This window comes from Dama dama, chromosome 14 (assembly GCF_033118175.1).
Source record: "Dama dama isolate Ldn47 chromosome 14, ASM3311817v1, whole genome shotgun sequence".
NCBI lineage: Eukaryota > Metazoa > Chordata > Mammalia > Artiodactyla > Cervidae > Dama > Dama dama.
Genome location: NC_083694.1, coordinates 27,613,024 through 27,627,319, shown reverse-complemented (window position 1 = coordinate 27,627,319; position 14,296 = coordinate 27,613,024). Strand labels below are relative to the sequence as shown.

Here is a 14,296-nt window from a genome sequence, read left to right as displayed (position 1 = left end):
CTTATATAGGAGGCTTTTTTTTAAGCTTCCCTAATTTATCAGATATTTTTTTAACAATGCAACCTCATCTCAACTCATGAGAGTATCAGTCAGCATCTCTCTGGGAAGTCGTTCAATCTCTGTCTTTAATGAGGTGTTCTTAGGATGTTTACTTGAGACATAGTTCTTAAGAACTGAACTTTGAAAATTCTCATAAGAGAAGGTGACTGGGTGCTAAGTGATGTCTCCAAATATCCACAAATTATATTACATGAAAAACTAGAGTCCTTGTTTTCAAAAACTTTGTTCTATGCCTTTAGTGTTACATTATTTCATTTTTTTAAATTACACTTGAACATTGAAGAAAAGGCTGTTCTTTTAAAAAAACAAAGGTTCTCCAGGTGTCTAAGTGGAGATAAGCTTGGGCTACTTATAGATAAACCAATAATTAGTACATTCCATCCACTCAGTTACTCGTTCAGTCGTGTCCGACTCTGCAACCCCATGGACTGTAGCCTACTAGGCTCCACCGTCCATGAGATTTTCCAAGCAAGAATACTGGAGTGGGTTGCCATGTCCTTGTCCAGGGGATCTTCCCGATTCAGGAATCGAACCCAGATCTCCTGCTTTGCAGGCAGGAGCCACCAGGCATACAGTACATTCTAGAGTTACTCATTATAGGAAGATAAGATCAGTAAAAGCAAACACATGTCAAGTCTATAAATACAGGAAATGGTTTCAGTTTCTCAAGGAACACTTACATAACGCTTCTGGTGAGAGGCTGGTTGTAGTAATATGTTCACTTGTTCTTTGATTATTTCTTGCTTTTTCTATCCTTAATGTTTTTGTTTAGATTTTTTGCCATGTTTTTTTATATCACAATCAAAGGAGAACACTGAACTAAATTTCAAAAGTCTACTTGTATTTCTGAAAGTCCAGTTTCTACTCATCTTGATGACAGCAATAAAAGAGAATAATGACTTTTTGCAAATCAACTCTTCAAGTAACTGGCAAGAAGATTACAAAATTTAACTTTCTAGGCCTAAAAGTATTTCATGATGGATTCTATTATTGATGCGAGGTGCTTTATGTTTTTCTACATGCATGTTGTCGGAAATGTCACATATATCTGGTGAATCCATTTTCATTACCTCATTACCTTTTTTCTTTCTGTTGTTTTGATAGCCGGGTTTTCCTTATCCATCCCCTCATCATCACTCCGGTCTGATCTCCTCTCCGATCAACTTTGAGCACATCTATCACATGACTGTTAATTCTGCTGAAAAATTTCTCTCTCCTGATTCCATAAACCCTGAATATTCCCCGTCTCTGCGCTCTGTCCCTGGTACACCAAGCTTTATGACTCTGAGGGTATGAAAGCTGAGTTAGGTGTTAACTTGTACTAACCATGTGCGGATCTCTGCCTGGCTTCAATAAGTAACACTGCCAAAGGGGTACATTCTGTGTACGTTTTCCTTTGACCTGTTTCTCTGCTGCCAGACTGCTATCCTTCCTCTTCCTCCTCTTCTCTCTTCAAGTTCTACTTTGTTTCTTCTTCTGAGGAAAAAGATAAGGACTAGGGAAGATTTCAGTTTTATTTCTAAAACAGTATTGAAGGTTTTTCTATGGTTAATATAAAATAATCCCATCATGATATATTTCATTACAGATACTGTAAGAAATAGCCCCCGAGTAAGTCTTTATTCTGTTAAAACAAACGAAAAAACAGGTCCTAGAATTTCTGAATTCTTTATAGCTTGTTAGCTCGTTAACCAGTGCAGTTCAGAGAAATTTTTAATATTTAGTGAAGTCTGTATTTAGTAGGCCTGTCTACAGGCCTTTTATCTACAATAAACCCCCTTCCAAAGAGCTCACAATTCTTAAAAATATAAAGTATAGTAGTATCAGTGAATAACAGGAAAAATTACCAAAAGAAGATAGTCTTATTAATGTTTGAGTTGCTGGTGCACCTTTAATGCTAGTCAGGATCCAAAGTAAGAGAAGTAAATCAACACAACAAAAAAGCAGAGTGTGCTGCATTCTGGGGGATCGTGGCCTGGGTCCTTCCACGCAGCCTTGCATCCTTGTAACTAGCAGCTCTGCAGTGGGACAGACAGCCAGCAGCCATTCAAGCTGAATATCCTTATTTCCAAAAACAAATATGTACTGACTTCAAGAGGGTATTTTCTCAAGTTTGTTTTGCAGATAATAAAATATTTGGTTTATATCACGCAAACCCATTTCCTGTGACTTAGAAAAAAAATAGCATCCACTTTTTATTTGTATATTTAGTCATTTTCCAATAAGAAAACTATGTGTAGGGGGAGTTTTTCTATTTTTGTTTGTATTATAAAATTATTTTAAATTATGTTTTAAATGTCATTGTCACTGACATTAAACTGTAATGTTATTTACATGTCTTATTTGATGACATAAGATTACTTATGATAAACTAAGCCTTTGTTTGCTTGGTAACAGATTACAGTTAGTGGATTCTAGAGGAGGTTGTATAAACTAATCAGTCAAGAATTTTTGATATAAAAGATGGTGGAAATGTTACTTAAGTTGGTCATCTATAAAGAGAAACACTACTATCAGTGAACATTTTACCCTAATCTTAAGCATATTTGTGAAAGGACCATCAGATTAAGTTTCATGTTACTTTATAATGAAGTTGAACTTCAGAGGGATAAATGATAAAACTGTTGGATTTGCGGTTTTTTAAAAATTTTTCCAGAGCACATCATTCCTTTATTACTTCAGTATTCAGTGTTACTAAGCCACTGGCATTTTTATAGGCCTTCATTTTTGCCTTTTTTTCTAGAGTAGGTTTGTTTTATAGAAAAGGACAACACCAAGTTACCTTAAGGTTCATAGCAAAAACAGTAAAAATGGAAAGGTTTCAACTGATACCCCTGTCTCTCCTGATCTTTGCTCTGCTGCATCGTACGCATGTCACCGGCACCTCACAGGGTGGCTTCCGTGAGTGGATGTTGAAATGCTAGCACTGACTGTTTCCATTTTAAATTTTTTATTTTGTTAGAGAAAAAAAAGGTAAAACATTTGCTTTAAACAAATAACACAATAAGAATTACATGGACTTTGCAAATTTGATATATGAACCAAAATGGCAGTGGCAGTATTTGAAGGCAGCCAGCCTGCCAACTTTCAATGTGTGTGATTCTTTAAACTGTGTAAGTTGGAGTTTTTCAAGAGATGTATTAGTGCATGTTTTCCTGATTGCTGGCTTGGGCCCTGCGTTAATTGTATTGTTGTAACCTTCTCTCAGGTACCAGCCAGCCCCAACACCCCTTCTCGTCTGAAAAGTTTGGGGCCATGGAGGAGCTGTTCAGAAGGCTGGTCCTACACACCACCTGTCTGTAACTTTCAAAGCATTCCGTAGCTCATTCTCCTACATTGGGCCCCAGCATCATTCAGTATTAGATGGAGAACTTTTCCCTCCAGCGTTCCCCAGTTAAATCACCTCACCCAGGCAGTGATGGTTACAGACGTCATGTTCAGGACTGATGCTGCTTTGTCTGTGAGGCAGGGAGGCTGCCTGGTGACTAACATGGGAACATGCAGATGGCACTTTTGGTGTCAGAATAGTAGAAGGAGTACTTGAGAAGAACATGCTTTTACATGACTCTCTTCTAAACAGGCTTCTTCAGCTTTTGAGTTTTCCTAGGAAATAAAAATCTCAGACACAGTAAAAACTTTGCTTCAGTTATCTGCAGATGTCCATGTAATTCTACGTTTCACTGTCACTTCTAACCACATAACTTTCACTTACTGTTCTCATAACAACAACAAAAAATTCTTATTTACTGATAAGTATTTCGGTGAGTATAAGGATAAGCACTTATGTTTGATTGGCCTGAGGTCTATTTCTGTGAGGGCTTTAGCACGTTTGGGGGTGGGAGGGATTATATAATCTGTTTCGTGTTCTGTATCACTATAGTCTAAACAACTGTATTTCTTGAGATTAGGGTGAAAAATAGACCTCTCTGTCAAAAATCAGTTTCTCGCTGGATGAAGAATTTTTCTTTGTCTTTTGATCTTAGAACCCTCGGCCTCAGGAAAGTCGGACGGCATTCAGTGGCTCGGTCAGTATTCCGTCTATCACCAAATCCCGCCCTGAACCCGGTCGCTCCATGAGCGCCAGCAGTGGCCTGTCAGCAAGTAAGTAGCCTGGGCGGCAGGAGACTCATCCGTAGCGAAGCAGCAGCCGCGCATTAGTGCATCACCCGTGTCAGTGTCTCAGATGCGGCAGGGTGACACCTTGTCTGCGCAAGTGCAGGTGTTGCAAAAGTCGTCATGGGGTCCCTCTAGAGGTCACAGTCCATCTGGGAGACAGACAGGTAATACTACAAACCATGATGAGAAGTGCCCAACCTCCCAAATCACCACCTAGAACTTTTGGGAAGAGACCCTGCCTAGGACCACAGTTTTCAGATTGTCCCCTTTGCTGTTCAGTCAAAACAGCCCATCTCAGTTTTTTAAGATTAGGGTGGCTTGAGTGTAATTTTTCTCTGAAAGGAATTTTCCCAAACTTAAAAAGAAAAAGTGTAAATCACAGAGGTGAGGTTCTGTAAATGATCGCTAGGATGGAGGAAAGGAGCCCAGGAAGAACGTACTGAGCAGTAGGCAGCCCCATCAGACCCCATCCTTCTGACCATTCACTCTCTGTGTATTGAGTGCTCAGTTCCCACAAGGCCCCCATAAGGTAGAATTCATTTTTTTATATACAAATGAAGAAAACTGAAACTCCGACAAGATAACTTGCTTAAGGTCACACGGTTAGGTTAGTAAGCAGAGCAGCAGAAATCTCTGGTGGTTTGGGTTTTTTATTCAGAATGACAGAATTTTTAAAACAGTAACTTCAAATTATGGCTTTTGTTAAATTGAGGACTATACTAGGCATGGAGTTGGAAGAGAAATCTTAAAAAAATGATTTATGCCTTCACTTAAGTTATAATCTAAGACAGAAGATTGGCAACGAAAAAGTAGAGTGCCTACCCAAAGAAACACATCAACAAATGAAAATCAGCACATGTTAGTGACAGACACCTCTAGAAATAGGATGGAGTGTTGGGAGGGAGCAGATCTCCTAGGGAGTAAGTCTGAGTCAGTGGTTCTCAACCTGAGATGCATTCTAGAATCATAAGGGCTTTTTAAAAGTTAAGTTGGGAATTCTGCTTTTGCTGGTCTGGGATGGGGCCCAGGCACTGGTATTTTTAAAGCTCCATAATATAATACGCAGCATACACCCAACATTGGTAACTTCTGCAGTAAGAAGAGTGTGGTGACACATTTGAGGGGCTCAGGAAAGAGACTGGAAGGAAGCTGTCAGATCACCAAGGACAGGGCTTTAGCAGGCAGGCTCCTGTTCAGTCTATGAAGACAGCTGAATGTGGGTGATCATTAAGTACAAATGCTTTGACCAGTCACCTCTTGACATTTCACTGAATTCTGAATGTAACATAACTCAATTTTAGGGCTTTGTTAAACCAGCAGAACTTGAAACGATCGATATCTTGTAGTTGTGCTAAAGCCTTAACACAGTCTTAGTCTTTTTTGAATGGTGATCTTAATATTGAAGCTCAACAGAATTAAAACATGTTTAGGTTAAAAGCTAAAAAATAGTAGGGAGTGCTCAGTTGAACATACATAGGTGCTAACAGTACCCCAATATTTCCAAGATTTTTCTGGTCACCACCTTTCCTCCTCTGGGTGGTCGCCAGTCCTCCTTTGATGTGTCCCAACTCTAAGATCAAAGCAGAGCATGAGTTTAAAGAAACACACCTTGTTTTTTTATCTGGGGCTTTTTGCCCTGTGGAATGAAAATGCTTCTGTTATGTTCCTTTGTGTCTTTAATGAAAATTCTCTAGAAGCTAAGTGACAGTTCTGCATCATCAGGTGGCTTGGTCTTCCTTTTTCTGAGATCTGTTCTCCTCGGCTTCATCGTTCAGCATATGTGCTTTGAACATCTGCTCCTTGCCCTGTTCTTGTCAGGGGCCTCCAGAGGCAAGGACCATCCATTAAAAGAATGGCAGGCACATAATTCCAACCTAATATCCAGATGCTATAAAAGATGTGATGAGAAGTGCTATAGGAGCCCCAGGGAGCAGGGAAGACTCACTGAGACAGTAGCACGTGGGTAGAGACTGGAGGCACTGATTCTGCGGAATCGCCTCGCAAGCAGGGCAGCCCGGGCACAGCCAGTGAGAGCAGAGCCTGGAGGCCTGGCGGGTGCTGCCCACTCATCCAGCCACCGTGGTGGCTGGGCTCCAGGGTGGCCTTCAGTGTCAGGGGCCCACAGCCGGGCTCACTGTCCATCAGTGGGCGTTAAGCAGGGAGGAGGGCTCCTCACCTCAGCCATCTGTGTACTGTCTAGAGTGTCATCCCCTTCTACACGTCTAGTTTTACCCGAACCATGTGCCGTAGGGTCATCTGCACAGAACGGCAGTGCATTAAAGAGAGAATTCTCTGGAGGCAGCTACAGTGCAAAGCGGCAGCCCATGCCCTCCCCATCAGAGGGCTCGCTGTCCTCGGGAGGCATGGACCAGGGAAGCGACGCCCCAGCGCGGGACTACGATGGAGAGGTGAGTGCCTGTGGGGAGCAGCTCCGCCTGGAGACGGGTTCTGGAGACGTCCTGAACCAGACAGGTAAATGTATCTCCTGAAGCCGTTCTGCCGCCTGGATTGTAGCAGGGATCGGCCACGTGCTCCAGCAGGGGTGGTGGAGCCAGTCACTTGGGTTGCAAACTGCAGTTACCCTGGAAGTGTTCAGACTTCTAATAGCTTTTGTATGAAAACAGCCTATGTTTCCAAAGGCCTGCAGAAAGGACCAGGAGCTTTGTTATATTCTGTGCCTCTTACTCAGCTCAGAAAAGGTGCTTTCTACCCACAGTAGAGAAGTTATGCGTGCGTGCTAAGTCACTTCAGCCATGTCCAGCTCTCTGTGACCCTATAGACCATACCCTGCCAGGGTCCTCTGTCCATGAGATTCTCCAGGCAAGAATACTGGAGGGGGTTGCCATGCCCTCCTCCAGGGGATCTTCCACACCCAGGGAGCAAACCCAAGTCTCTTATGTCTCCTGCACTGGCAAACGGGTTGTAGAAAAGTCATGTCCAGTCATTGGCCAGGGTGGCTGGAGAGGACCCGTGTGGCCCGAGCCCCTCCTGACCCTCTCCCTGACGTCTTCCTCTGGCCTCCCAGGACTCGGATTCTCCGCGGCATTCCACGGCTTCCAACAGTTCCAACCTGAGCAGTCCTCCCAGCCCAGTGTCGCCGCGGAAGACCAAGAGCCTATCTCTGGAGAGCACGGACCGCGGGAGCTGGGACCCGTGAGCGGGAGCTGGGACCGTGAGCAGCCTCCACACTCAGACGCTCTGGGCTCCCCTCACTGCCCCCTCCTCTCACTGTCATCTCTTCCCCAACCTCTGCCTGAAAACGCCAGGGCCGACTGCAGTAGCAGGGTGGGGGTTCAGGAATTCTGCCTCTAGGACTTTCATCCATGCCCCCCTCAATTTAACAGCAACAACCATAAAGGCAGACTTTCATTGAGCAGCTTAGATGAATACTGATTTCATTTCATACACTTAGCGTTGCTTTCCAGACTATTTCACCCCTCCCCTAAAAGGTAGCTTAAGTAGACAGATTCCACACATGTAAGCGATAAGAATAAGATTAGACAGATGTTGTTTTCACAGTAGAGTCTCATGTAGCCCTGAGACAGCACGTGGGGCTCGCCAGTGGGTCCCGGGCGCGTGCCAAGCCCCTTCAGCACCACAGTGAATGTCGACCTGATCGTTGCCAGTAAATCCCTTATCACTAAAACAATGCATATTTTACTACAAAACAGAGTTTAAATAAATACACAAATGTAGAGGTTAAGTACTGAATGTATATAGTAAAAAGAAGCATCTTGTATTCAACGAAAGTTGGATGCATATATGAGAGATCATTTAATTTAAAGAAATGTGTTGTTTCCTGTCTGTTTTCCACCTAAAAAATGAAAGGGTAGAAAGGCCTGGCCCTGGCGTGTAAAAGAGGGAGGGCGGGAGGAGCAAGCATCCCCTTACCACCAGCTCTCACGCTAGGCGGGGGGACGCGGGCACCTGCGAGCTTTAGGAGATGTTCTAAGGCTTTGGTTTCATCAGTTTGGAGTGTAAACTGGGAACCAGACTTGTAACATTTAACGCCTCTTCAGCAGCATCATTAAAAGGCAGATTTACTTCTATCTAAGACATTTCTATTTCTAGCAGTAGAATTTGAACTGCACTTCTCATCTGTTACTATATTTTGGTATCTTCTGCAGATGAATGTAGAAACGCAGTTTTGTCACCTTCTGGATCCCTTCCATCTGAAAGGACACAGGGAATGGTGTAGTTTCTGAAGGGCCATAAAAAGGTTCAGCAGAGTGCTTTTTTCCCTTGGCTGATCTCCTCCCCCGCCCCTTGCAGTGAGGCCTGTGTCCCCCAGCTGAGCCAGCTTCTCTTCAGAGAGGGATCTGTTTTGAGGGGGGTGTGAGCGTCCTCAGATAAGCCTGGGAAAGGGGTTTAATTACCAAATAATGTAAAACCTCAAATGCAAGGACTTGAACAGCCTTAACCAAATACTCTTTCCCACATGGAGTGGGAAACGGACAGCTCATCCCTGCCGCACACAGGAAGTCAGCCCAGCTTGGCCTTCCTGAGCGAGTAAGCTTTGCCTCCCTCCTAGCTATGGTGTGTTAGTCCTATTTCCATTTGGATTCCTGCTGTTTTAATTGCCATAAGGAAATGAGATGCAGAACCAGGAATTTATTTCTCCAGAGTCATTTCACCAGTTAAGCACATGAGTAGAGAAAGATAGAAATAAAAATATCTCATGGCCATACAGAGAATCTGCCTCTCTTTTACTTTTTATCTAAATTTCCCTGAGAAGTACCAACAGATTTTCTGCTCTCTTCTTTAAAATTCAGCTAAAATGAAAGAGCGTTCCTGCCATTGCTTGTCTGGATCTTGGTGTGTGAGCACTGTCATTTTACCCGCCCACCACCACCTCCACACCAACACACACACACACCAGCCACAGCTATTCTGCTTCCCACCACAGGCCACAGGGAGCCAGACTATTCCCAGAGGATGCCACTCTCAGGAGCAGGTTACTGAGGTTCAGGGAGGGAAGAAAGGGTCCTGTGTGGGCATTATATTATGAAATATTACAGTAGAGAATTTTAAAATAATAACAGGTTTGGCATTTAAACATCCTGAACTTGGCGCTTGCTCAGATTTATGTTTAACTTGGGATGGGCATAAATCACTGCACAATTCTAACCTTCTAAATCCTTTGCTTTTGGAGGAGAAGTGTTATGTGAAAGTACTTCTGTGCGTTTAGATTTCGAGAGTCAGACCTTGAGTCTGGTTATTGCCATGACTCCAGTCACTCCTTAAGTTTAGCACTTCCCAGGAGCAGAGGGAGCCTGCCAGCCGGCTGCTGAGTGCCTGTGGCCCACTCTCCTCCAGACCCTCCCACCCTCTTGTTTCCTTTCCCCTCGCCTCTTCCTGCCCCCCTTTTCTCCTCTGAGCGGAGGCAGATCCAGCTGAGATTCACTGGACTCCACACTAAGACATTAGTTTATAGCTTTGACAACTAAGTTTCCGTTGCCTATAGGTGCTTATTTACTTTAGATGCTTTTAGGATCAAAATAACCATACCTGAAGTCTGAACACCAGTATAGTGAGGCATACCCTGAAGCCCCCCCAGGAGGGCAGATAAGGGCTTGTCCTGGCTGTCGGGCTCACTGGGAGGTGTAATACCAACCCAGTAGATTATATTCCAGTAATCTGAAATGGTCTGAAATAATCTGAAACAGTAGCAAGAGAGCAGTCCCAAATGTGATTCGTGTCCAGTAGGAGGAGACTTGGGGGGGGAAACACTGCCAAGGGTGGTGATCTGGGGGATATTTTCCCAAGATAGTGATCATTCAACTGGGTTTATCCCCATTCTCCAATATGAAGCAGTTAGTGTCAGAAGCTTCTTGAAAAGAATGATTTGGGAAGATGGGGGATGGATTCTAGAGAAACAAAAAACAGTGATCACTGAAATGGATCAGTAACAAAGATTGCTGAACAGATGTGATGTTGCCGTCTGCATTCATCCTTTGTTTTCATGCAGGACATTCAAAGAAACGTATGGGGAAGCAGGAACTTATTTCTCAGTAGAAAGGAAAAATAAGAGGCATTTCTGGCATGGTCTAGATGTGTTGATATTTGGTGCTATCTATGTTCAGCCAATTTGTTGTCTACTCTTGAATTCTACTTTAATCTTGCTATGTGCTTTGGGTGTATAAAATTACATATATACATATACACACACACATTTATATATATATATTTCTTTTTGCCAAAAACAGAAGCCTTCCTCCTTGTCAAATGATTGCTAAAGCAACTTTTTTAGTTATATGTGTGCACACACACCCCTTACATATGTGCACACACACCCCTTACGTGCGTGCACACACACCTACACTTAGTGATTTAATCTTCTTTCTGAGGGAGCATAGTTTTAAGGCTGTGAAACACAACTAAAAAGGGCCCATCTATTTAATTTTCCAAGCAGAGCTTGTACCCAAGCTTCAGGGAAGACTCTGAAATCCCTATTTTGTTTACAGCAACAATCTGTCATTCCCCAGCTGGTTCTCAGCCTCCCTCTGCCTTCCATATGGTTAGAGTCGTGTTGTTTCGTTTCTCAGTGGCCACATCTCCTTCTGTGAAAGACCAGTTGCATTTCTATGGACTCTCAGGTATCATTAAAGAAACGCCAGAGTAGAGAGAGGTGGGCAGACATCCCCGACCCCCAGGTAGAACAGGGCTGTTTACTGGCCTTTGGCCACAAGCTCTGTGGTCTCACAGCTCAGCAGAGCACTGTCAAGCTCAGCATCCACTCTCTGGACGGAGGGGTGTTCTCAGCAGCGGCCAGGCTTCACCACTGCCCCAGTCTGCTGGGCACAACAGGGAAGTGACCGGCCCCCCACCCCCGCCCCCACTCCCCTCCTCTCGCTGGCCCAGCCCCTGCATTCATTAGACAAGCCGCACGATATTTCACTGGGCCCTTGTTATGACTTCGGTGTGACAAGTCCAGCGTTCTCTGCAGAGGCTGCTCCTAAGGGGCCCTCGCTTCAGCTGGAGCTCTGTCTCGAGTCTCAGCGCTGGTTGGCAGGCCGGGCGCTCCTCTCTCCCTTCCCAGGGACGACCGTCACACACACAAACCATTTCATTTATGGGGGGAAACGGATGAAAACAAATCAGCCTTGAAATTTCATGAAAACAAAATGACCTGCCTTTTTATTTGATAGTGTAATATCATTTATTTTATAAATTTTTTAGGGTTTTTTCTCATTGTAATATTATTGTACAGTTTTGCATGGCCTGGGTGTAATCATTTTTTTGTTTAGAATATAATGCTGACAAATAAGTGTGTATGGAAGGGGAAAAGGTAACTGCTTTGGCCTCTGATCACTCTTTATTTTGTTTGGTTTTACCCCCTCAGTGTCTTAGGGAACTTTATAAGAGATTCTCTGCTACCAAACAATGGTGTGGATTCTTTTGCACAGAAATATTTAAGGTGGGACAGTCAAAAATGTAACAAGACTCCTCGCCGATATTTTACGTTGGTATCACTTAATATTAACCAGACTCTGATGTATTGCAATAAAACAGGGAACTGTTAGAATTGAGTATTTTGTCTTTTTTCCCCTGATTAAGAAGTCTGAGGAATGGAGAAAAGGTGACTGACTCTTTTCATCTCTTCGAACCCCGATTTCTGCCTGTCTCCCTCCTCAGCCAGCTTCCTCGTTACACTGGAAGAATGGGGAGTTAATCTAGGACTTTTCTTAGTTCCTTCCATAGCTCAGGTGAGAAGAGTGTTTGACTCTCCTGAGGCTTTCAGCTCCCCTCTCTGGTCAGAACTTCCCTGGTGCTCGGCCTGCAGGGCCAGGCTCTGCCTGCGCATCTGTGGGCCGCCCTGCTGTGTGCGCCTGCCACAAGGGAGCCCACCACATGAGGACCGCCCCCACGCCCAGCCAGACTTCCGGACCCGTGCCAGCGCTGACTGAACGTGGCGACTGCTTGCTCTTCCATCTTCTTACTGCAGAGAAGCAGCAGACACATCCCACAACTTGTGCTTGAGTTAGAATAACACAGCTGAGGCCACACAGGAAGGCCTGGGTGGTCTTAACAAAGGACATCTTAAATTGGCCTGCAGCTAAGTAATTATTCTGAGACCCCTCCCCATTCCATTTCACATGTAATAGACATTTCTGTCTGTTATTTGTTGGTTCACTGTTTGAAACCATGCTTTAGAGGCAGGAGTTGTGCAGAGGTTGGCAAGTGTCTGTAAAGGACCAGTGAAGAAATACTTTCAGCTTTGTAGGACTAGTCTACTGCACCTACTCAACTCTGCCATCTTTCTCTGCTGATGAACATGGGCTAAGCCTTTCTGGGTTCAGGTACCAACAGCCTCGTGGTGGGAACAAGGCCAAACCTTGCAGAAGCATCTGGAGGCAGGAAGGGGTATGACACTGACCTTGGGCTCATCACCATCAGCTCAGAAGCCTTTGCAAGTGAAAGAATTAATGCCAGGATGCTAGGATTTTTTTTTTTAATTGAAACAAGTAAATCAGACAATTACAAGAATTGTACGAATATTAACACAGCCTGAAATGACCCCTTGGGTCCAAGCAGGTGATATGTGCACATCAAGGCCCTGGGGCGGGAGGCAGGACCCCCACACACCAGTCTTGGAGCCCAGAGACAGCGCGTGTGGCCCTCTCTCCTTCTGTGGCTCCTGTCCTCCCCGTAGGAGGTGGCAGTTCTCTGGAAACCTCTGGTTCTCAAGAAAGCCTCTAGCAACGAGCCAGACAGCAGGTGTGGGGTGGGCCTGGCTTGGCAAAGTAGTACTTGTTGGCACTGCTCAGCTCAGCACTTCTAGATCCAGGCCGGACAGGAAAAGGCAGAAAATACAAATCTCATTCTAGAAACACACACACACACACACAAACCTGATATTACACACTCAATAAAATCCAAAAAGGCTTTTCTGGTTTTGGTGTTTTGTTTTTGGTGGCAGGGATTCAAAGGAAGAACTCTTATCTTCTGGTTAACATTCACATTAGCAAAAAACCCCTGTTACAAAAAGGAAGAGGAAATAAAATTGTCTTTTTATCGAAAGCTATTTCAGAGGATGACTAAACAATAAGCAGATTCTGACAGACAGTAGTGGGGCTGCATCTTCATCCTTGCTCCTCTCACCCCACACCCACTTAGCAATAAAACCGTGTATAAGCACGCACAATGGGCTCTGAGCAGCGTCCCCCCGTCAGCCCGACCACCCTCTCCCACTGGGCGAAGTTTAAATGTAGCGCAGGCACCACCAGCTTCCTACTAGTTTCAGCGCCTCAAGGACCGAGGACGGAGGGTCTGGCTACTGCTGCTCGGCCTGCCTCCTGCAGTAGTTGCTGTAGGCCTCCTCGAACATGGCCTTGCAGGGGAACCGTGCCTTCAGCTTGGAGCAGATGAGGAAGGAGCCACCCATCTTCCTGTGCAGGGAGTAGGTCTCCTCGGGCGGCGGGACGAGCCGGTGCTTCAGCATGATGGGGATCAGGTTGTGGATCTTCTCGGTGGTGCTCTGGGTGCCAAAGTCAAAGGGCTCCTCCGAGGCAAAGGCCTCCCCCAGGATGAGGATGGCATCCAAGTGGGCGTCTTCCATGGCCTGGAGGGAGAGGGAGGGGAGACTGAAGAGCCTGCCAGCCCAGGGCTCCTCACACACACCCCCCCAGGGGCTAGACTGAGCGCTCCCTGAGGGCAGGGCAGGTAGTGAGTGCTTCACCCAGATTGAGTCATGGTGACAGGGGCATGAACTCAAACCACTAAGGGCAGGAAACATCATTAATGTGTGACCTTTCTTCCAGGTAAAAAGAAAGGGAGCTTGGCAGGTCTGTGGCAGAATGCCAGGTGTGACCCAGCCTGAGGGCACTCAAATCCAGAGGTTTTATAAAACGCCTGTCAGTCCTGAAAAAGCCACAGGCCTGAGCTGAGGTGAGCCTCTGCAGTCCTCATAGGTGGGAGACCCGAGACCACCAGGGTGTCCGCACCCCTTCCCCACTGTCGGGAGAGGAGAGTGCTGCTATCTGGTGACAGGACACCAAGAAGGTCACCCCTTCATTTAAGGGGCTACTAAGATCTCTTCCAAGGTGCCCCTCACCCTTTCCCCAGGGAGGCCACAGGAAGTGGGGGCTTTGCATCCCACCTGCTCACCTAGGCCCTGAGC

General features: G+C 45.2%; 2 protein-coding genes across 11 annotated transcripts in view; one reads left to right on the top strand and one right to left on the bottom strand.

Moving 5' to 3' along the window:
* The window catches only part of CDC42BPA (CDC42 binding protein kinase alpha), a 294,110-nt gene extending 282,409 nt beyond the window's left edge, over nucleotides 1-11,701 (top strand). For 6 of the 9 annotated variants that reach the window (XM_061160193.1, XM_061160196.1, XM_061160190.1 and 3 more), the window contains 4 exons: nucleotides 1,165-1,350; nucleotides 4,044-4,161; nucleotides 6,427-6,584; nucleotides 7,202-11,701. In XM_061160193.1, the coding sequence (XP_061016176.1) occupies nucleotides 1,165-1,350; nucleotides 4,044-4,161; nucleotides 6,427-6,584; nucleotides 7,202-7,333 (594 nt within the window). In that variant the 3' untranslated portion in view covers nucleotides 7,334-11,701. The remainder of the gene's footprint in view (nucleotides 1-1,164; nucleotides 1,351-4,043; nucleotides 4,162-6,426; nucleotides 6,585-7,201) is intronic. The other 3 variants (XM_061160192.1, XM_061160195.1, XM_061160194.1) reach the window with 1 other exon arrangement.
* The window catches only part of COQ8A (coenzyme Q8A), a 46,611-nt gene continuing 44,009 nt past the window's right edge, over nucleotides 11,695-14,296 (bottom strand). For both annotated transcript variants that reach the window (XM_061160199.1, XM_061160198.1), the window contains exon 15: nucleotides 11,695-13,738. In XM_061160199.1, the coding sequence (XP_061016182.1) occupies nucleotides 13,451-13,738 (288 nt within the window). In that variant the 3' untranslated portion in view covers nucleotides 11,695-13,450. The remainder of the gene's footprint in view (nucleotides 13,739-14,296) is intronic.